We start from the raw sequence: 24,439 nt of genomic DNA, 5'->3' as shown, positions 1-24,439 counted from the left end.
TGGGGATTCATCTCTCAATCCCTTCGGCGCCCAGTCTGACGGACGCTGTCAAGTATTTGAGTGATTATCCAGACCAGGCGGCGGGCAGAGGCGAGTCCCGTCCTTCAAGTGCGGACCCTTTGGTCATCCCTTCGAGCAGCAGCGTGACTGATGGCCTCGTCGACTCGTCGGGCGACAGGAGGGCTGGCGTGGCCGACGCAGGAGCTGACAGAGGAGCGGCGCTCCCTTTTGATCCCCAATCACCAAGCCGACCGGCCGACTGCCTATGCTCGTCAGGCATTGTACGTGTTAGCCGGAGGACGAGACGTCGTGTCGCCAAGACGCCGTTAACCATTCGAGAGAGGCCAACAAAGACGGCATCTTCCTGGAGGAGACCAACGGCCACCCCAAATCACCCCGCTAATTGAGCGAACAACATCGGCGGACCCTTTGAAGTATGCTGCCAGGATCGTGGGAACTCTCGAGTAGTGGCACACCCACGACGAGGAAGAGCCCTGCTGGCGCCACCACAGTGCAGTGTTCACGTGGACCGTGCATGCTCGCCCCCCTCACCTGTGTGTGCGTGATTGGTGTTCGACTCGGAGAGGTGGAGCCCGACAGGGAATAAAACGACGTGGCAGAGCTCTGAACCTGGCTCTGAACCTTGCTCTGAACTATGTAACGTTCAACCACCACGCTCGTGGTTTGTGAAACCACTATCCCTTTTTTTCTGTAAATATGTGTATATAGTGACATAAGCCCCTATTATGTTTTCGCATCCTCCAACGACCTGCTTCCTCCTTCGTCAACCTAACAACAGGTGATTCTCGACCAATTCATCAGCACCCATATAATCGTTTTGCTTTTGAAAGGCAACAGATTGAGCAACAAGTAGAAGGAAGGCTGCACGATGGGATAATTAGAGAGTCTCACAGTCCTTGGTCATCACCTGTCGTCCTCTTGAAGAAGCCAAATGGGACTTGGCGTTTCTGCGTCGATTTCCGCAGAGTCCATGAGGTCACTAAAAAAGATGTGCACCCACTGCCACGAATTGATGATATTCTCGATGTGCTACAGGGGTCAAAATGCTTCACCACACTTGATATAACATCAGGATACCGGCAAGTGGGCATTAAAAAGGAAGATAAGCAAAAGACCGCATTCGCCTGTGGACCCGACCTTTACGAATTCAATGTTGTTCCTTTCGGCCTGTGCAACGCCCCGGCCACATTCCAGAGAATGATTAACAAAGTCCCCAGTGGTCTTCTCTGGAGAGTTTGGCCTACTTGGACGACATCGTTATTTTCTTGGTAGACTATGGCAACTCATTTGCAAGATTTAGAAAGTGTGTTTTCGGCTTTGGACGCGGCAAACTTACGACTAAAGTCCGAGAAATGCAGCTTCGCCCGCCAGGAGATCAAATATCTTGGACTCATTTTCACAGGTGAAACCATCCGGCCCGACCCAGACAAAGTAGCAGCGATCGAAAAATTCTCCAAGCAACGAAACAAGAAAGGTGTACAGAGCTTTCTCGGAATCTGTATCTACTATCGGCGATTCATCAAAGATTTCTCTCGTATTTCTCGACCTCTGACCAACTTAACCAAAAAGGATGTTCCTTTCGTCTGGGATGCGGCATGCGAAGTGGCCATGCAATCCCTCAAAGAGAAGCTGATCACAGCCCCAGTTTTGCGTCAGTTTGAGCTGGGAAAGCCGATAGAGGTGCACACTGATGCTTGTGATTACGGCATTGGCGCCGTGCTTGTACAGAAAATTGAAACTCAAGAGAGAGTCGTCGCCTATGCCAGCTGGCACCTTACCAAGGCTGAGACGAACTACAGTACAACTGAGAAAGAATGTCTCGCCGTTGTATACGCCTGCGGACAGTTTCGGCCATACGTCTTTGGTGCTAAGTTCGCGGTCGTGACTGACCAAGCCAGCCTGGCTTGGCGAATGAAAGTAAAGATTCCGAACGGTCGTCTTATGCGGTGGTCCCTGTTGCTTCAGGAATTCGACATAACGTTGCGACACCACCCTGGCCTCAAGAATGGAAATGCCGACACGCTTTTCTGCCTTCCCATGATCCCACGCCTGTAAGCGAAGAAAACTCCTTACCGTGGCTGGTTCTGGATCAGATGGATGTTGGAAAAAAAGCAGAGGGCAGACCCATGGATGAAAGAGATTTTTCAGCACCTCGAGCACCCGGATGCGCCCGTTGTCCGGAGAACTAAAAGAACGGCACGGAGCTTTCGGTTGATCGACGGTGTACTGTATCGAAGGTCGAAAGGGTTTCAGGAGGATCGTGCGGCGCTTGTTGCCTCGAAGGGCTTGTGATCTGAAAGTTTAAAGTACTGCCGTGACGACACCACGACAGGCCACTTAGGTGTCAAGCGCACATGGGAGAAAGTTCGTTGCCGATATTTTTGGCCGAAGATGTTCTCGTATGTAAGCAAGTAAGTTCTCTCCTGACCTGACTGCCAGACACGAAAGCAATCACCAGGGAGGCCGGCCGGTTTCCTCCAACCAATCTCACCTGCAGGTCGACCTTTTCAGCAGGTGGGCATGGACTTTATTGGGCCTTTCACTAAATCCAAAGCAAGGAATCGCTACATCGTCGTGATTACCGACTACCATACGAAATGGGTCGAGGCTGTCGCGTGTCCAGCAGCCACTGCCGCAGAAGCAGCAAGAGCTTTCGTCGAACAAATCGTCCTACGTCATGGTGCCCCAGAGAAAGTAATAAGCGATCGTGGACAGCACTTTGTCACCAACTTGACCGAAAAAATATTCCGGCTCGTGGGTAGCGAGCATGCCACCACAACAGCATACCCACAGGCCAACGGCTTGTGCGAGAGTTTTATTCATACGTTGGCTGACATGCTCAGCATGTACGTTTCCTCACATCACTGCGACTGGGATGAATTTCTACCGTACGTTTTTTTTTTTTGCATACAATTCTTCCACCCCCGAGACGTCTTGATTCACTCCCTTCATTCTTCTTCACGGACATGAACCGACACTACCGGTAGATGTAAGGTCAGGCGCGCAATGCGGATTCGACTACACCCTGGATGCAATGAAAGTGGCTCGCGGGCTGCGGCAGGCTCGAAAACTAGTAAATGAACGGGAGAAGCGTCACCAGGAGAACAAACGCAGTTATGATGCTAGGCGACGAAGTGTTGTTTATCATCAGGGCGGCTTAGTGTACTTGTGAACTCCCTCCCGGGCGAAAGGAAAGACGACGAAGCTTCTTCACAAATATCCCGGACCTTTCCGTCTTGTGTGCCGGGTAGCCGAGAACAACTGGGAGGTGGTAGACCAAACTGGGAAAAAACGCGACGCTGTGAATGTGGCGCGTTTAAAGCCCTGCCACGTTCGATTGGGCTCCGATGCCGACGACGCGGACGATGAGTCTGATGATAATCATGAGGTGCGCGATCTAGGTGGTGATGTGCGCGAGTGCTGTGCAAGGAGAGATGACCGCGGATTGCATCGAAGTGTTGTGCGCGAGTGCGGTTCGCGAGTGAACCAAGAACTTGGCTTGCGTCGTGGTGTGCGCGAGACAGAGACCAGTGATCCAGAGCATTGCGAAGGCTCCGACTCTGAAACTGAACTTTACACCTAAACTGAACTTTACACCCGTAAGCGGCGACGAAATAACGCCGCTTACGACACTGACACTGACTTGTATTACAGTGCCAACAAGTGAACTTCCCTGCTTTTTGTTTTACGATATTGTGTTGTTTACGTTTTCGTGTTTCGCGATTTATCATTTGTTGTTGTAATCAAACGTTGTTTTAAGTTTTCCACTTTTTAAACAGATCTATAAACTTCTCCTAAATGAGCACCCCCATATCCGCTTGTACGTAAGATTGCTCTTACATATTTGTTTGTGTGCATTGTAAAAAAAAACGAGTAGGTCACTCTTTTTCGTAGGAGGGAGGTGTCGCGAAAGGCAGAGTTAAGCAGCATGCTTTTTCTTTTTTCAATGATGTTCCATTCTTTTTCGGCCGCTCTTGAAGAAAAACCCCCAAAGAAAAATTCTAGCCGTCGGAGGAGAAGCTACATCCGGTCGTTTCCTTCGCGCCCCGTGCGCAAACGACTGCAGGCACACAGCGGGGGTGCATCGCGGGACGACCAGAGGCCGAAAGTTGAGACCATGTGTGCGCGTCGCCTCTGCTTGCCGGAATGTGGTCTGTACAGAAAGGGAACTGGCTTTGCCGTGAGGCAGGCTTCAGGCAACCACGAAAACTTATGTTATTTGGTTATCCATGGCTTGCCTGATTGGTCCGCGCAACAGGGGACGCTAAAAAAACCCTATTTAGGCAGCGACTCGGGCTCTTTTTGAAGTGAGTGGAGTCGGGGTCAACAGCGCATTTTACCACCGGAGACCCGTCATGCAAGCCGAGGGGTGTGCCATCATTTTCTATGTTTTGTCTTTGTGACCTAGTGCATCTTGTAAATTGAAGTTGCGTTAGCTAAATAAACCCCCAATGAGTGCTCCCCGAAATCATCGTGTTGACTTCTCATCGATTGCTTCCGCGGAGTTTCACCCACAGTTAATCGTCTCCCTGGTCTTCCGATGCGCCTAACTTTGAACCAACCCGACGTTTCGCTACAATATATATATATATATATATATATATATATATATATATATATATATATATATATATATATATATATATATATATATATATATATATATATATATATACGTTTTTTTTTCAATTAAAATTTCAGTTGAAATTCAGTGCTGTACCCTGTTCTTTTCTGTAGTCTATGGCCGGAATTTCGCGCTGTAAGCCACGATGTTTCTTTAAACTCTTGACTGCGTGACTGCTGTATGTTCATTTACAATAAGAGGTTTAGGATTCCGTTCTCTGAAAATTCGACTCACATCATTGTTGAAAAGTGATTACCATGTTGAGGAAGTGATAAGTTGGAGTTTTCACGTGGTTGGGACGTTGACGAATGCCACAGCCGATGTGTCCCAGATGAAGCAGGCCATTTGGCCAAACGCGTGGCCGGTAAATGGAAAGTCAGCTTACAGCAGCACATATTGGCACCGATAGCGGCGGACAGAGCACTGGCCGTTGATTACAGCTGGGCCGTACTGTTTTTATACACCACGAGTCAAATTTATTCGTAAGATTTGCGAACAATGAGGTTAGATCTGCACCGCGCATTGCTCTCAGTTTTTTGCCATAGCAATTGTACGACGTCGACATCGCCGTCAGTCACCGTATATGTATAAGTATCTGTACATATAAACGCAAGAAAGCAAAATAATCAAGGGAAAGACTTCGGTGCGCGAAATTGAGCGTGGGAACTTCGAGTCGTGAATGTGAGGCGTTAACCACTGAGCTACCAAGCGGCACCTCCTTCAATGTTCAAACAGCAGGCCATTTATATCTTAGAGCACTGCACGGGCCCGCGCCGGCCCATGGGCCGGGTAAAGCATTGTTGGATCGGGCCCGGGCGATGCTCGGGTTGGGCCCGGGCCTGAGTTAGGCCGGTATTAGCCCCGGGTCTCATATATAGGCTGTTTCAAGAAATGAGTCCAACAGTTTTAACTACAAAAAAAAGGCATCTGCATTCTACCTGCCGTGTTCGCTTTACTTGGCAGAAGGCATCTTTGGATGTGTACAAATAATAATTACGTCAGTAATTAAAGAAATTAAAACAACTAACTCTTCACAAAGTTTGAAACAATTACCTTTTGATTGGGGATGTTTTCAAAGTGAATGGTATATGCCATGGTTGGTAGTTGGTTTCGATGTTTCCCGTTAAATTAGCCAGATTTCATCGCTCAGCGGTGATCACCACTTGCCTTCTTTCCGAAATTTTAAGATGGCTATTGTAGGAAGAACTATGATTCGCCCTTTTGACTCGACCAGCTATCTAAACCGGTTAAAAGTTAATTGTTTTAATTTCTGTATTGACTGCTGTAAATATTGTTTTTACTTATCTGAACATGCATTCTCTCAATGCAAAAGGAATAGCGCAGGTAGAACGCAGTTGCCTCCTTTTTATACTTATTAAATATTATTGCACCTATTTCATGAAAAACCCTGCATATCAACATAATGGCGAGTTTACGCTGTTTCGCTTGGTTCTTCTGTGGGGTTTAGGGCCGTTTCACGCGCTTGCCGCACAGCTGCAACGCACGCACTGGTACCCCTGCCGCACGCAAGTGGGGGACAAATAAGTCAATTGGCGACGCTCTTTTACCTTCTGCTTGGGTGCGGCAAGTGTGTCGGCACGTGCGTTGCGACTGTGCGGGAAGCGCGTGGAACGGCCCTTAACATCCTGAAGCACCTCAGGTTACGTAAGATGGCGTTAGCTGAGGGCTTCGGCTAATTTATACGAGCTGGAGTGCATTAGCATGCACTGAAATAAAAAATTACACGGTGTCTGGCATTGGGCTTCGTTTGTATGCTACAAGGTTTTTGCAAAAAACGCGTAATATATGTTTTCACTATTATTTGCATGCTGTAAGAAAAGATTTGCCAGGTGGTACTGCTGCAAATGCAAGGATAAACTGCAAATGTTATATCAGTGTATATAAAACGTGAGCGCTGATAACTAGGAAAATATTTTGAGTATGCAGATACACTCGCATGCTCGCCAAGCCTTTCTCCGCCTCAGTACTTCGTAGATCCTTCAACGCGACTTGTGAGTCATCAATAACTCAGGAGTTGTTGTTAGGGTGCTTTAACTGCGAGATGCGAAGTGACTCTAATTACAGGTGTGCCTATCGACGGAAATGTTGCTAATTTTTTTCTGAAAGCAGAGGAGTTGCAAATATTTAACACTTAGTAATGACCCAAACATGTTAAGGATTTCACTGGAATGTACTTAATATAGAACATGTTTTTGCTTATTTTTACGACACCGCATTTTTCGTAATTCGGCAGTAATTCGCGTCCTCATATATCGAAGCGTAAGTGTTCTCATGGTGCTCAAAAACGTGCAAGCACTCACGTGGAAAAGCACATAAGACTTCTATATTAGGAAACCCATGAATACGATTTCGATTTGCAGCTGTACACCTTGAAACAACGGGGCGGGGGTGTATAGGCACGGGTGCTTTGGCTCCTTTTACCGGAAAAATGTGCGACGGCTCCTGCGGCAGCCGCAGTTCAGGAATTTTGCATGTCTTCAAACTTCTTCCGCTATTTCTGCCGTCTTTTGGATATAACGAATAAGTAAGACTCATCAAACTGGAAACATTATGTCAGTTGTAAATAGAGCAGCTTCCATAGATCAACGTTTTCTCACTAAGTGTTTTAGTTTTTTATACAAACATACAATAAAAGGTTCATTTAATTTGTTCCGAACGTGTTTCGTCTTACTGAAAATCAGTCAGCTTAACTATCGCCTCCTCAAAAGCATGAACAATTTTTTTAATTAATAAGGTTTTATAGCCATATTTGCCAAGCGACCAGTGGACCTGAAAAAAAAAAGGCATGAGTGGATTGCGCATGCATGCTAAGTGGGAAAATTGGGCATCCGCAGCAACCCTCCTCCTCTCAAACTTTCTTACTTTCTCTCTATTTGGAGAGCTCACCAGTGAAATCATGAAAAACATTTTCTGTTCATAATTTAATTCTAGTAGGAGGCCCGGCAACCGCCAGTGGTAAAAGCGGCTCTGCCACTTTTGGGAGCGAATATATGAGACGTATAGGGACTTTCCGCCCCGTGGTGGTCCTGTCAGAACAATCTAAAGCGTGTTTCTTTTATTTGCATGGCGTAATAAATGACACTTGCAAGAGACTTCCTACATTTACTTGACGAATCCGGCTTGCATGCATGTAGACTCCAACTTTAAATGTCTGCCATATTTTTTTCCATTTTTGGGTGTTGTACATATTGTAGTCATTCTCTCAAATTAAAAAAAAATGACGTTTCTGTCGTAAGCACTACGTACGTGGTACAGCCTAATTATATTTAACTATCCTGCAATTATGTCCCGGAAGGGCGTAATTAGCCTAACGTACACAGAATATTCTAGTTAAATTCATGGCCCTCAAAGGAAATCTCAAGGCAGTCTAGAAAAAAAAAATTTGGCAGATCCCACGTACCTGGGCATCGACGTTATGAGAAGCACTATGCGGAGGGAAGCTGACCGTGTTTCAAATTTTTTCATGAGCATCACGTCATCAAATGACGCTAAATATATTTTCAAACCTTGCACGCACAGCAGACATATGTTGAAGAGTTGCAGATGTTTATATAACCAGTTGTTTGCACTTGCGGAACGATGCCAACTGGAACAGGCGTATTATTATTAGCAACACCAGAAGCTGATAGGAAGCGCAGAGGCTCGCAAAGATGCTGCCCCTGTACACTGCTACATAAATCAACTTGAGCGCATGGCAACTAACCACAATTGACATTAACCCAACGGGACGGTTGTGTCAAAGGAGTACATATGTAATGTTTGTAAAATTATGTAGGCAGCACTGCAACCATTGTTGACTATTGACGAAGATAAGCGTCTATTTGAACTGTAGTTGCGAGACCTGGCATAGATCTGTGGTAAAATGCTTCATTGCCACGCAGAATGCTTGGGTTTGATTTCAGGTGGGACCCTGACATTTATTCCATGCATTCCTTGGGTCAACGCTACCGATGTCGGGTATTTGCTAACGCTCGCGCGTTAATATTGCAAACATTTGTTCCTCGTCGTTCCTGGGTTGATACTGAGGGTCAATACCCGCATACCAGAAGCATATACTCGCCCGTGGGTATGCGTTTGAGTATGCGGGAAGTGTTTGACGATGTACGCGACGGGAATGTGACATTATTCATGCCCTGACCAGTGCGTCATACTCGTCAAACCATTTTACCCTCCCATGCCAATTAGGGTTCATGCCAAGTTAAGGGGGTGACCACGAGAGCACCTAAACGTAAGCGCCTAGACAGACATATAGATAGATAGATACTCTCAAGGTCGCCGGAGTTCGCTAAGAAATGCTTCGCATTTAATACCTTGTTCGCGGCAAGTATCGTCCCAGTTACCGAATGTCGGACAGTGCCTTGTTTATGCTCCAGGCATAATTGGCTGAAACGGGCCTGGCCGGGTTGGGCCAGGCCCAAACCTTTTGGGCCCGGGCCTAGTACGGCCCGTATTTAAAAACAGCGGGCTGGGCTTGGGCGGGCCCAAGCATGAAGGTTCGAGGCCGGGCCGGGCGCGGCCCGGAAACATCGGCCCGTGCAGTGCGCTACAGTGCGACTTACCACTGGTGACGGGCATCTCAGGAGAACTATCGTGCTTTCAGCATTATCAGCAAGATGGCGCAATGAGCGCGGGCTCTCATCTCTCGCGCGTACCTTGGCCCGCGGAGAGGTGGGGAGTGGACGCTCATTCGTGCGCCCTTATCTCGCGGTGGGGAGAATCGTACATCTTGGCTAGCATTGGGCTTTTACTGGAACGATTCTGCTGTAGTTACCGGGCACGCGAAAGTAACTGCAATTGTTGCACATTCTCCGTTTGCGAAAATGGCCCACTTTTCAGACTCAGCAAAAAAACAACTGAGACGCTTATTGGCCTTCATCTGCACCTGTGAGTACGCTTTATGCGTGATTTGTGCGTGAGAAACGCGGGGCACGTTTCGATCTACTTTCCAATCTGCGCGTCATCTTCCAATTTATTGCTATCGCATACAATGCTTCGTCTTTGCGCCAAACATGTGATTATTTTGTGTGTGTATACCAAGCACATAAAATTAACACGCGTTGCAATGCCCCCTCGGAAAAAGCATCGCCCTGATGCTTAAAGGACCCCTGATGTGGCAAGCTTTGTTTGCAATTTTCTATAGTAATATGCAGATTTTTGCCTGGTAATGCCGAATCAAATTCTACAAATATATGTATCGTAAAATTAAGGCTGGCTTCGCTGATTCAGAATGATTTGGAGTCAGCTTAGAATTCTAGCCTATTGGTGGTTAGATGAACCCTATGAGCGTCTCGTTTCTCACGGACCGGTGACATGTGTACTGCCAGCCACGACAAAAAAAGAGAAAAAAAACTTTCATTTATGTTGGCCTAATGCCTTAACTGCTTCGAATAAATTGATTCTATTTTTACGCGGTGGTCTAGTGGCTAAGGTACTCGGCTGCTGACCCGTAGGTCGCGGGTTCGATTCCCGGCTGCGGCGGCTGCATTTCCGATGGAGGCGGAAATGTTGTAGGCCCGTGTACTCAGATTTGGGTGCACGTTAAAGAACCCCAGGTGGTCAAAATTTCCGGAGCCCTCCACTACGGCGTCTCTCATAATCAAATGGTGGTTTTGGGACGTTAAACCCCACAAATCAATCAATCATGATTCTATTTTTAACAAAGAAAACTAATATCTCGCAGTCCACATCTCTGCCTCTTCAAGGAAAATGACGTCGTTTTCCCACTATTGATGTCCTTTACATCTGCTTTTCGGCCACTAACACTCTCTCTCCTACTTGCTTCTATCGCAGACGTGTTCAGCTTTTCTTGTTTGTCCTTAAACCCAAAACTTCATATAGGCTCGTACTGTCATATATACCTGAGTGGATATCGCCACATCCAATCCGAACATTTTCCATCGTTTCCTTAGTTACCTCACTGCATGTACATTGTTTTTTCTTTGATGAATCGCGCTTTATAACTACACGTTCTAAAGCAACCCAACCTCATTTCGAACATTATAGCCCTTGCCCTTGAGTTATAATAAAACCTCTTCCTCCTTATTTTGTTTTTGCCCTTTTGGTAGTTACTGAGATCCAGTTTCTTTTCCCTCGCTGTCATCTAACAAATCATCTCCATTTCTGACTTTTTGCTTAAAGCTCCTTGTTGTCATATGATCCACACTACCAGCCGTATATTTACTGGTGAACCTCTTAGTTCTTTTTCTTCATTTTGTGCCCACTCCACTCTTATACGAATACCTGAATGCCTGAACCCCTTCCTTGCCCACCTACTCTCTTTCATATTCTCGAGCCTATCTTCAAACGTTATTTCACTCTCAGCTTTCCTTACTTCAAAGCCTCTTCATCCCTTATCCCCCTTTACAGCCCCATTTGTCATCTTTTCTTGAGTGCCCTACGAGAGGCACCCCACAGTCCTTCGATTTATCTTCATTCGTGATAACACCTCTGACTTCATGAACACCACTGAGTTCCCAGATGTAAGTCCCGGAACTATTAGGCCTTTCCGCTGACCTCGAAACACTTCTTACTTTTGTATTGCCACGACGCCCTTTGTTTCCTTATTGCAGCACTCCTCTTTCCCTTGGATGCCGATGTTTTTCCTGTACTTTTATTTATCTCTCTTTCTCATTTACCCATACTCCGAGGTATTTGTACTCGCTTACCCACGGTATTTCTTGGCCCTCCGTTGAGACCACCTGCTCTTAATGACCATTCACTACCGTCAATTGAAATTTTGTTGCCCTAAGTCCTAGTCTTAGTCCTAGAGCCTCACCTTTCATTCCGTATATACCTCCCCACCGTTCTATATAGTCTTGACTATCCACAAATAGCACAATATCGCCTGCATAGAACAGATCTGGAAGCTTCTACTCAGCGATCGCGCTGGCCTGTTTTTGTGATATAATGAACTCAATGTTGCTACCTTTTAGCGCTTTTTGCATTCCCACCATGTACAGCATGAATAACAGCAGGGACAAAGGACATCCCTGTCTCTGCTCTTTGCTAACTTCAACGCTCTCATTACTACTTGTTCCTTCGCATTTCAAGCAAACTGTATTTTCTCGCTATATCTCTCGCAAAACCTGTATACGATCGTCACTTATGGCCAGTTCCTTCAATATATCCCACGTAATTGCCTTGATAACATTGCCATAAGCCCCAGTGATGTCCAGATAAGCTACATATAAGCGCCTGTTTCTATTTCTGATATTTTAATACACCGAGTAAGAACAAACAGCCTATCGTCTAACCGCCAGTCGATTCTGAATTCATACGGAAGTTCTCCAAAAATACCATTTAGCTCTGCCCACATCTCTATTTTTAATTTTACTACTTGCTTCGTCAACCTGTATAGCACCGACGTAATGTTTAGTGATCTATGCGAAAAAATCTGAACCTTTTCTCCCTTGCCTTTATAGATTAGGTTCATTCTACTTTCTAGCCAGCTATCTGGTATTTCCCCCTCCTGTACGCATACGGCTTTTAGCACCGCTTTAGTGATCTGTCCTAGTTGGTTGATGGGGCTGACGAGAACCTCATCTAAGGAGAAGTGTGCTTAGGAATCTTTCCCTCAGCCTTCTTCCAATTGAAATTTTCGAGTACTATGCCTTCCTCTCTTGCACTCTTTTTCATACTTTTACTCCCCGGGGAAGTCTTCTGGGCAACCTTTTCAAACGAATACGCTGTTATACCTTTGGGATGCAGCCTAGTGATTCTATTTTCTCTTTCACCCACCATATGTTGATGCACTGTGACAGACTCCCTACCAAGCGCTTTTAGGTGACTTCAATATACTCTAGGCGTGGCCTTCTTCTTTTGGCGAATCTGTTTCATCTAGCGTGACAATGAATATGTATACAATAAAATAGCGCCTCACAGCAGCGTAGTGCCTGGCACTACTTGTGCTCACGCTTCGGTAATGCTGAATGGGGGACCGTCGTGGTGAAGAATGAAACATGTGGGTGCTTTTAGCGTGGCTCCTTCAGAAAAAACAAAAGCATTTTCGGCATATGCAGCCAAAACAACATTCAGAGGAGCTCACAGCAGAGCAAGAAGGGTAATCAACAAGTGCTCGGCGGGCACCAGTCGGAGTATTGTGTGTGTTCCCCGCAAATGTTCCTTGACACCACAATACTTACTTGATCTCTGCCCTCTCAGGACGAGCCCCTGTCTACTTAAACCACAGAAAGTTTTGATTGCACCTGACTACTCTGGCGAACAGGCAACCTTGCTTTAAAATCACATTATATTATATATAAGGAACGCTTGTCAGTGGCAATCGGTCAGAAAAGGCCACCGCATACAGGACTATCAAGAAACATAGGAATATCACGTTTCAAAATTTTATTTGGGTTTTTTTACAGAAAGTATGAATTTGAGAACATGCCTGCGAAACAAATAAAAAAATAGTAAAGCAATAAAAACTGTAATTCACAGGAACCCTAGCGTGCATAGCTTCGCCGCAACACATGCTTCGGTGCAACACATGCACGACCTCGCGATTTCGGGGTGTGCTCAGCGCTGCTGATAGTTCGTCAGGAAGTCCGGGACGACCTCGGAGTACAAGTCACCGTAACGTCGAAGCACCTCATGTGGTCTTAAGTCGCCCCGGAGAAATTTTTCTTTCAGTGGACGTTGGCATATCGGCGACCACACCCTAACGTGGTCACCGGGCTGGTACTCCACTAAGCTTCGCCAAAGTTTGTAACGGTAGCTGCCGATCGCCTGTTGATTCTAGATGCGCAGGCGGGAGAGTTGTCGAGCTTTTTCAGCGCAGTTATAGTAGACGGTGAAGTTGCGGTTTTCTTCGTCGGCGCCATTAGGCAGCATTTCATCGAGCATCGTACACGGGTACCTTCCTTAGACCAACTTTTATGGCGTCATCTGCGTCGTCTCTTGCATGACTGCGTTGTATGCGCACGTAAGGAATGATCGCGTTACACGTCGTGTGTCCGACGTTGACGTACGTGGCTGGCATGTCGGCGAAGGTCTTGTTTGCCGCTCACAGAGGCCACTGGTCTGTGAGTGGCACGCTGTCTTCTGGCAGTGGCTTGTCGGGCTGTATCCCTAGATCGCATGAGTTAGTTCGGCAGAAAATGTTATACCTCTGTCGGTGATGAGAACTTCTGGGGCGCAATGTCGAATGAAGATGTTCTCAATGAAGAACATGGCTACCTCAGAGAACTGCTTTTGGGCAAGGCTTTTGTTTCGGCATAGTAAGTCAGGTAGTCGGTAGCTACGATGCAATTATTTCCTTCAGTCGATGTGCTGTAAACGGCTCCAGAAGGTTGATCCCGGTCTTCTATACTGGTCAACGAGGAGTATTTTTGGTTGAAGGAAGCCTGCTGGTCTTACAGCCGGTGCATTTCGTCTGTGACAGTCTTGGCACATCCACACATAGCGAGTGACGTCGGCTGTAAGCATGGTCAGTAGTACATTTCCTGAACTCTTTCTTGCAAGCATGCTGGAAAGTTTGAGGGGTCCAGCCGTCAAGTTGTCTTGTAGAGCCTGGAGGTCTTCTGGCTGCTACGCTGAAGGCAATACGAGAAGGTGGTTGGCTCGAAGTGGCCAGATATTTTACTTTATGAAAATGCCGTTTCGCAGGACAAATGACGGGAGTCCTCACTTGAATGCCTTTACCACAATGATGGTCTTGTCTTCGAAGTACGCCAGAATGGCCCTCAGTTGCTATCGGCTCGTTGTGGCTTGGCGAAGTCGTCGGCACTTATGGATAGCAAGAAACAGTCATCCCATGGGTCTTCCTGCTGCGGTGGTTCGATGGGGGCACGAGGCAAGCAGTCAGCGTCATAGTGTTTTCTTCTGGACTTGTAAACAATGATTATGTTGAATTCTTGAAGCCTTGGAATTCATCTTGCGAGACGACCGAAAGGGCCCTTTAAGCTGACTAGCCAACTCAAGGCGTAGTAGTCGCTCATAACTTCGAAAGACCTGCCAAAGAAGTCGGCGTCAAACGTTAACTTAGCATATAATAGGGACGCTTTACTCATTTTAGTCATGAAATAGTTGACCTCGGCCTTGGATTACGACAACCTAGCATAACTGATAACCCTTTTCAGTCCATTCGTACTCGGCGCTAGGATGGCACCGAGTCCTACATTGCTGGCGTCGGTGTGCACTTCTGTTTCCGCGTGTTCGTCAAAATGCGGAATTAACGAAGTCGTTTGCAGGCATTGTTTTAGTTTCTGAAATGCTTCTTTCGGTGGCCTTTTTAACTGTCACTCGATACCGGTCCTTTTTTAGGTTAGTGAGCAGCTTGGCGATGCCAGCAAAGTTTTTCACGAACCACCTTTAATAGACGTTCAGGCCAAGAAATCGACATTAGGAGCGCAAACTAATGCATTGGGAGCGCAAACTAACGGGACAGTTGAGATGAGACGAACAAGCGCAGACTCCCACTTCGTTCATTCAACAAAGAGAATATGTACCAGCAAGACAACAAGGGAAAGGAAAATACAAGGGAGAAGGGTCCACCGTGATCAAGGGTCGTACAGAAACGAGATTTCACAATCCAACAATGATATACACGGTCAATTGACACGGTCGCGGGATCGAATCCCGGCTGCGGCGGCTGCATTTCTGATGGAGGCGGAAATGTTGTAGGCCCGTGTGCTCAGATTTGGGTGCACGTTAAATAACCCCAGGTGGTCCAAATTTCCGTAGTCCTTCACTACAGCATCTCTCATAATGATATCGTGGTTTTGGGATGTTAAACCCCACAAATCCATCCAGTTCACTCAACCGTGAATATTTTTTATGAAAAAGCTTCAGAAATATCTCTAGTTTTTGTGCCACGATGAGTGTATATTACGATTGTGCGCAAAAATTCAGATACGCAGCCACACTTTGTCCAATGGGCGGACGAATGTAAACCCATGGACGACTTGAGCGCATTATAGTGCTCGCACAGGCGAACGTTTAGGCAGCACCCAGTCTGCCTTATATATAACCTGCCACCAAACAGTGGGACACAATAAACGACGTTCGACTGACAACTGGAGAAACAATTAGCATACTTAACACCACAAACTTTCTTCACGAGGCCTGCGTTCATTCTGATTTTCAATTCAATTCTAGGACGCAGTTGCTGTAATTTTCCACTTGCGGAAAATACAATGTGAAGGTTGAATTGTTTAGCACAATTTTTATCTTATGTGAGAGCCCGGGCACATAAGGAACTACCGCGAACCTATGTCGTTTATTTGCATCTTTTATAGGTCATTCCTTTCCTTCCTTCATGTGCAGTACGTTCTGAGCGGCAAAAAAGAGAATATTGGAAGGAAAGCATGCCTCCCACAACCTTTTTATTTGATTTGAAAAAAAAACAGGCCATTTTGTGGTAACAAGATTTTGTTACAGCAGAATTTACAAGGTTAATCACAACCTGCATACTGTTTCTGGCCTATTTGTAGTCTCGCAAGCTGTCGAGCTTCCTCAGCACGCTCTGTGAGTTCGCTGTCAGTGGCGAACTCGTCGGCCTCTTGGCGCTGTAGCACGGTCTGCACTTCACAGCCACACAAGCCGAAATGGCGTAAATCACGTGGCCTCTTGCAAGATGGTGTTAAATGTACGAAGGTCAAGTAACGTAAGATCTGATCCCACGTGTTGTGCTTTACGCTTCGTGCATTTTCTCATTGCAAAAGTGGTTTTTGTCGGTCTCGTTCACGAACCTTGTTTTGTCAGTACGTGTTTTTTAAGCATATGAACGAAAAACGCCTAGACCACCATAGTATTTCCGTCATTGATCCACGGCAGAGAATACACGTCTCTTTAGTCACATCACTTAGCTTTCTGTGGTCAACGCAGAAATGCAATGCGCCGTTGTTTTTTTTAATAAGAACTCGATATGACTACTAATTATTGGACGGTTGTGTAAGAACATCCTGAAGCATTTCTTTCAATCGAGCATTTAACGTGTCACTTTTTTTTGCCTACAACATGGTAAAGCTGTTGCTATACAGGTGAGCTATTGGGGTGCGTAACAATGCGGTGTCTCGTAAGGGGTGTTTGAGACGCATTCGAGAACGAAGCGAAGTACCCTTAGAATTTATGAAGCGATTTCTGCAGCGCTGCTCGTTCTTGCTCTGCGAGGCTCGAATTCATGTCCACCTTTGCAAGAGCCGTAGAGACGCCCGTCGATATCGATTGTAGCCCGCCACTGTTCATAGAATTGGTGGCAAAACAATCATCAATGTCTTCGATGGGGTAGGTGGAAGCATGGCAGTGTGACGAAAAGGGTGCCCCTGCTCATTACTGAAATTTGTCACAAGCAGCAGGGCCCGTCTGTCGCGAAGCGTGATGAGGCTCCGGGAAGTGCAGACACCTATGTTTAAACAAAAGCGCCAAGTTGCATTCAGCGACAACCTCACCATCGCGTAGCTTGTTACACACGACATCAACGAGGACGCTTGAAAGCGGGGACAACGTGAGGGTTTCGGCCGAAGCGCGAAACGTGCCGAGATGGTGGTCATCAGGTTTCTCTGCTGCTCTGTCTGTCGAGAACGTCCCGGTGCGCTTTTGGAGATCAATTATAGCACCTTATCCACTTAAAAAGTCGACGCTTACCATTAGGTATCGGGAACATTCAGGAAGCATAAAACAGCTGCAGAGAGAAGTACGTTCGCGAATGCTGACTCCAGTCGTGCTCATACCAAGAGGAATAACGAAGTGTACGTCGGCTGTACCAATTTGTGTTCCGTATAACAACGAAGAGCTTTCCTCAGATGTGTTGCCAGTTTTCTGCTCATTGTAGAGTAGTCAGCCATGTGTCTCAATGAAGCATAGTGGCGGACGTCGAGCACAACAGGTATGTCCAGGAAAAGTTGGCTTTCAAATTCAGTAACTGCCGTTGTCTAATCGCAGCTGGTACGTACGCGTATCAACGGGGGCCTTTTCTCACATCGTTTATCAGCACCCTCGCCTTCGAAGGTCACTGTTGTTAGTCTAGGCCTTGGAGGACGCGCTGGTGCCACCCCTGGGGAGTTCAGTATATTTGAAGGAGACCGTCTTAAAGATAATGATCGTGACTGTTGCCATGATGTTAGTGGCATGAGCTGGTAGGACAGGTATTCCTCGGCTGATCTGAGTCTTTCGCCAAGTATCGACCTGGGTGAGCCGACAGTGAAACTAGAGAATTTGAGGCGGCAATACTGGTGTTCTCGGTACAGGTGGCCAGCTTTGCCACAGTGGTAGCACAGCGGTTCTCTGTCATAGTGCGTCATGCGTCCGATTTACTTGGAAGTGGCTGCCGATTCTAGAAACGCTTGGTGGATCGGAGTGGTGGAATCGCAACGTGAGTAGTGCCTATGCACTGGCGTGGAGGGGCGGTAGGGCTCACAGCCTCGGTGTATGGTGCACACCGGTGCTATGTCGACGCTGTAAAGTGGACCTTGTAAAGCCTGCTGTACTTCGCTCTTGATGAGGCTGGGGATAGCTCCTGTAGTAGGTGGAGGTGTTCAGTAAATACTTGGCCGCTCGTTGCATACCACTGATCCCATGAGGTAGCAGAGAACTTGGATACTTTTGTTACTTCCGGCAACTCCAATCTCGCCCACCAGTGAGGCTGCATTTACCTGGTGGTCGTACAAAGCCAACTACTGCTGCAGCATCTTTTCCGTGGTTATGACATTGTTTAAATGTCCGCCACATTCTAGGGGGGCTTAGAGCGAGGTCCCCGAAAAACCATTCCTAATCTCCTCACATTAGGTCCCACGCCTTCTTGTCCTCTGCCATAACCGAGTCAGTGTGACGAACTTGCTCGTCATGTCCTCAGCGAATATCATCGCGCTTTCGTTAGGCATTTGAATACGTGATTGAATTGGCCGGCTCCACTCGCTCACGGCGATCAGGGTTGGCATAACTTGCCAGTAGCTGACGGGAAAACACAGTCCTTTACGATAAGGGTCCCCACGGTTCTCGTACCAGGTAACAGCGCCTACCTCAAGGCTAAAGTATATGTTCCTCGGCTTGTTGGCGCCGCTTTACAGCGACACGTTCAAAATGAGCCCACCAGTCCTCGACGTCCTCTAACTTGTAGCCATAGAACAGGCTTCGGCACTCGGGGTTTCAGCAGCATGTAATTAGCCGTCGCAGTACTTCCCGAACTGATCTCGGGTGGTGCAGTGGACGACATCACCGGTAGAGGCTCACGCTTGGGGGGAAGGGGGGATTTTTGGATTCTCCGGCTGGCCCGGTGGACAGGTGTCGTGACTGCAGGAACAGGGCTTCCAGGAGGCGTTTTTATCATCGGCTGAGAATACCCAGCATTTCCACCAGACACATAATTTCGTGTTTTTTTAGAAGACGATAATCTACGCAAAAGCGCATCCCGCCATCCTTCTTTTTTTAACTAAAACAACCGGCGACGCCCAAGGACTGTTTGATAGTTGAACGACGTCGTTTAGCATGTCATCTACTTGTTCATTCATGACACGGCGTTCAGTCAATGAAACACGGTACGGTCGCTGCCGTGGTGGTGGGTGATTACCTGTGTCAATCTGGTGGCATACACGCATACAGTAGATGTTCGACCTAAAGTAGCGCTGTGACTGTCAAAAGATGGTCGAAACTTGTCAAGGAGGCTCAAAAGCTCACATCTCCGTTGTGGGTTTAGGCCTTCGTCGATGACACGGTTGAAAATGTCGGCAGTGGAAGGGCCATTCACAGAACTACAGGAGAGGCACTTCGCCCCGAGGCACTTACTTCCAATGATCCATCAGGAACGTCAAGTGTAGCGATGGTTTCGAATGATTCTATTGAGCCGATACATTCACCCCGAAGCAGCGTAATTGTTCATTGATATGTGGGGTTTAACGTCCCAAAACCACTATATGATTATGAGAGACGCCGTAGTGGAGGGCTCCGGTAATTTCGACCACCTGGGTTTCTTTAACGTGCACGCAAATCTGAGCACACGAGTCTACAACATTTCCTCCTCCATCGGAAATAATGCCACCGCAGCCGAAAAGCAGCGTAATCTTGAATGGGAATGAATCCCCACAGGCACGTTGGTCGCACCACCTTGAAGAGTAACGAAAGAGGTTGGGAGCGGTAATAGGTGGCGAATAACGAAAGCAGTGGAAGGTGCAAAGAATGCGGTAGCACCGACCACGGAGGAACACGACATAGGTGCGAAGAGAGTAGCTCACGGAGAGATCTGTGTGTCGTCACTAATGACTAACTTCGCGGGGGAAGGGCGATCGTACGCAAGTATAGCATCACCAAGGGGACAAAAGACGACTTCGGCACGGGCGCAATCAATGACAACTTGGTGATGGGAGAGAAAATCTCAGCCTAAAATGATGTCGTGAGAACAGTGCAGGAGTACTACGAACTGCACTGTGTAGGGCACTCCTTTAATTACAAGTCTAGTGGTACACGCGGCCACAGGATGCACAGGCTGTGCAGTGGGAGTATGAAGACACGAACCCAAGTAAGGCGTTGTCACTTTTTGAATTGAACGGCCAACGTTTTGGCTATGACACAAATGGTGGCACCAGTATCAATAAGGGCAAGTATAAGTACACCTCCAAGAACGGCAATAATTACATTTGGGGGCGAACGAAGAGGGTTTCTGCTTTGCGACGACGACGCAGTTCTGGCCTCGTGAACTGCGTCATTTAGTTTTCTGTGTCGATTGTAGGGGGCGTTGGCGCATCGGGGAGTGCGAGTGACGACGTGGAGAAGGAGATCGGTGATCAGAAGAGAGTTGGTGGCTTGGTCGAGGAGGGTGCAATTCGGGGTCTGGAGTGTAGAGAACATGTGGAGGTACTCATATGAACGTGGGTTTTCACGTGAGTGGAGTGGGTGGCGGCGGCACAGACGTGCGACGTGTCCAGGTAGACCACATGAAAAGGAGATTGGTCGGTTGTCGGCAGTGCGCCGTGGATTAGGGACTTATTGGACTGGAGTTCATCGCTGCTGGGTGGCATAAACAGGAGCAGGCAGTGGAGGTGGCACTCGGAACGTCTGTAGTTATGGTCGGGCTGCTGCTTCGGTATACGTCACCGGTGCATTGACTGGTGGCACCAGCTGCGGAGGAAGAACCTCAGACACTTGGTATAGTATAATAACCCGTAATGTAGGGCTAAGCGGCACACTACAATCCGGTAGGCCGGAGATGAGCGAGATTTGGCGGGCAACTTCTTCGCGCAAAAAATTTTTGATCTGCGAAAAGAAGACGGGATCTTGCGAGGGAGTTAAGCCGGACATCTATTCCTGATGTGGGACAGCATGGCGGGTGACGAGACGTTGCCGGTGGAGCTCATAGCTTTAGCAGAGCTCGGTAACCTGGGCGACAGCACCCGAGCTTCTTGAAATGAGCATTTGGAATGCGTCCTCGTCGATACCCTTAAAAACATGCTTGATGCGGTCCGCCTCTGCCATGTTCACATCGACGCGTTAGCGCAAGTCGATGACGTTCTCTGTGTAACCGGTGAAACCCTCACCAGTTCGTTGCGATCTTGACTGAAGGCGTTGCTCCGCATAAAGTTTGCGGACAGCAGGACGGCCGAACACATCGCTGAACTTTGTCTTGAATGCTGTCCAGGTATGAACGTCGGTTTCATGGTTCCGAAGCCACAAGTGGGCAATGCCACTGAAGTAAATGCCGACGGTGGCCAGTCTCGTGGCTTCGTCCCATTTGTTCAAGACACTCACGAGTTCGTAGGTAGCCAGCCAGTCGTCGACGTCGTGATTGTCAGTGCCGCTGAATATGGGTGGGTCCCGCTGACGGACCGCGCCGGAGCACACGATGGCCTGGGGAGCCATAGGTGGAGGGCTTGTGGCAGATGGAGTGGTCATGGCGGCAGGTCGAGTCTGGCTTCGCAACTCCAGGACTGCGAGGAGACCCAGCAAACTTCACCAAAAAATAAAGAACTGAGACAGCCAGAACTGTTATTTGAGACCAGGTAGGAACGTAGGCCTAGCCAGCGAGAGCAGCAACAACGTCCGGGCCGGGCGTCAGTGCTTAGCACTGACAATGTGTTTTTCCGAGCTTTGCATGAGCGACTACTCCTTTATTACAGTACAATATTATTAAGAATAATAATAGTGATAGTAGTAATAATAATAATAATAATAATGCTATTTATGTTACGATTACGAGAGGTGCCACAGTGAAGGGCTGCGGGAATTTCCACATCTGGTTTGCTTTAAGGTTCACTGACATCTCATATACAGTACACGGGCCTTTGCTAGTATACCACCCTTATCTGAATGTTACCGCCGCAGCCATGAGCTAAACCGCCACCTTCGAGTCAGCATATGAGTGCTTTGAAACCACAGCTGCCGCATAGCAGTCATTTTTTTTGCCTTCCTTCATATAGATGAGTTCAAGGAAGTTTCAATAATCAGGAACAGTGACGTTCTATGAGCCTTCCATTATTAGCCTTCCTTCCCAACTATGGTTCTGCAAATATTTTTGTATACCACGCAGGACCCAATGCAAGGCATATCTAAGCGCCTGCTCGACGGACGTGGCCGGCCCGGTAGACCAGAAGTTTCAGGCAGCTATCTTGGGATGCACAGCCGATGACCAGAAGAAGACACGCCGGCGCCTTGAGGCTATCCTGGCGTCACTGCCCCGTCGGTGCTGAGTGTTTCACGAGAGCTACGCAGGACAATAATCGAAGAACGCTGGAAAAGTAGCGCCCTACTGCTGCGAAGGAATTACAAAGGGGTACAATTGTGTCCCCACTGCAAGAACTGCGATATTGGTTTTGTAATGCGCACGCTTATGCTGTGCGGTGCGGGTGCACCTTCAGACTGCGTAATGCAGACTTTGTAGCCAGGTGTTGAATTACGAAATTAACAAGGAGCATCGCAGCACCACAAAGCTCTCTACAGTAGTGGAGACTAAGCAAGAAAAAATTGTTTGAGCGTAGTTAAATCATAGGAAAATGTATTATTACGACGTAATTATATGTTGATTCGTGTCATTTAGCATATCCACGACCGTTTCTTTAAACAGTGTTGTTCACTGAGATATTTTGTGCTAAATTCGATGTAGTACATCCAAATTACAACTATCATTGAGTGTATTTTGTTACTCGAAAGTGCTTCTCAGGCTCCTCAAGCACTACATGCAGCAATGACAGATCTTCATGCCAGTGTTTGGTGTGTTCTCTGTCGTACATGTTCAAGTAAGGTGCGGCAGCCATTCTAGTTGGTCTTTTATGCTTGAAATGACTGAGCGCTAAAAGGGCATACAAATGAGCAAACCACCCCTTGAAGATTCGTTGCCAATTTTTTTCAGCTGTGCGCTATACTTTTTAAAATTATGCATCGTAACTACACTTCCTGTGCTCAAAGGCACTGAGTTCACCGTAGCTGCTGTATACATTTTCGCTTGAGAGTACATATAGCTCAGAACAGTATGAGAAATACATTCAAATAATTGAGACACGCACGCTGCAACGCTTCCCGAGAAACCGCAATAAACTGCAGGGCTTCTTAGCGCCACAAACATTCGTGAACAAAGAAAAGGCTTCGCAATTCGAAATTGTCGGCGCAAAGTTCTAAGCCATGACGTTTCACTCAGTGAAAACATGACCCGACAGAACTGATTGTGACAACGGGAGAATGCAAATGATCATTGCTTCACGTCGGTTGCTAATTGGAAAATACTTGTTCAAGAGAAACAAAACAAATCGTCAGTTGCCATCCGCTACACAACTGACCTTGATAAACTGCTCAACACTCGAATTTCGATAGCATCACCTATTCTTAGTTGTTTTAAAAAATCAGGTAAGTTTCTGACTTAGTATATATTATCATTCAAATTCATCGATCGAATCGCTACAATAAAATACATGTTAGCCTTTGACCTAATAGAAACAAGAGAGATGAACTCGACTGCTTTTTAGCGGCACAGTATGTCCATTTGGGACTGTTATGTTTTAAGAAACACGGCTTCCTTTCGAAGATATTGCCACGTTCTATTTCTCAAGTTTTGTTATAACCCCAAAACACTGCACAATTCTCAGCACAAAACGCGCGTGCAGTTTTCGAGAAGCTTCCGGACTTTAGTAGATCATTTCGATAAGATCACGCCCACTCTGCGAACTGTACAGATTATTCTGAAACCTATGCCACCGCCAGCGATAACGCTAGAACATTCGATGGCAAGAGTATAAATGCCGACGCACTTCGCCGCTTGTCAGTAGTTGATCGACGGCCGACGCTCCGTTCGCCGCTATCAGTCCAAGACTGCTACTGTAATCAGACTTTACGTTTACCGGGCACAGGTTCGCCCAAATAAACAGTTAAATTCCAACGCAAAGTCTCCTGTCTTTGGCCACGTCACGACCTCGTGACAATATTGTGTGTGGTTTTCGTGGTTACAAACCATTTTACATAATAATAAGGGCTGCAGCGCGAGCACGAATGTGCTCGCGCTGCACATTTCAAACAGACTTTCAAACAGACTTTCCAAACAAACTTTCGTCTGTTTCTTCTAGCTCATTCGTGCTCGCGCTGCAGCCCTTATTACTATGAATTCAAACCAACTAGCCCAAATCGCCATTCTTCATTTTACACAAGCCGCTGTGGTATACATGGTGCAGGTTTTTCAGTTTTTTTATGCGATACGTTTGGCATAACAAACGTATATAAAAGCATGAGGCTCACTACAACTAAAACATAAGTGATTACGTCGTGCGAAAAGTATGAGACTATAATGGTCAGGTATTAATCCCAAGGGGTTTTACAACTCACCAAGTTGTTTCTTTATTCTTTTCATTTAATAATGCACAT

General features: G+C 47.0%; 1 protein-coding gene across 1 annotated transcript in view; it reads left to right on the top strand.

The window, feature by feature from the left end:
- Positions 1 to 22,560, top strand: part of LOC142784051 (BAG family molecular chaperone regulator 2) — a 163,957-nt gene extending 141,397 nt beyond the window's left edge. The window contains exon 3 of the mRNA XM_075882685.1: positions 22,122 to 22,560. Within this exon, the coding sequence (XP_075738800.1) occupies positions 22,122 to 22,281 (160 nt within the window). The 3' untranslated portion in view covers positions 22,282 to 22,560. The remainder of the gene's footprint in view (positions 1 to 22,121) is intronic.
- Positions 22,561 to 24,439: the final 1,879 nt, after the last annotated feature.

This window comes from Rhipicephalus microplus, unplaced genomic scaffold, assembly GCF_043290135.1.
Source record: "Rhipicephalus microplus isolate Deutch F79 unplaced genomic scaffold, USDA_Rmic scaffold_13, whole genome shotgun sequence".
Taxonomy (NCBI): Eukaryota; Metazoa; Arthropoda; class Arachnida; order Ixodida; family Ixodidae; genus Rhipicephalus; species Rhipicephalus microplus.
Note: the sequence above shows the minus strand (reverse complement) of the source record. Positions and strands in the feature narration are given on the sequence as shown.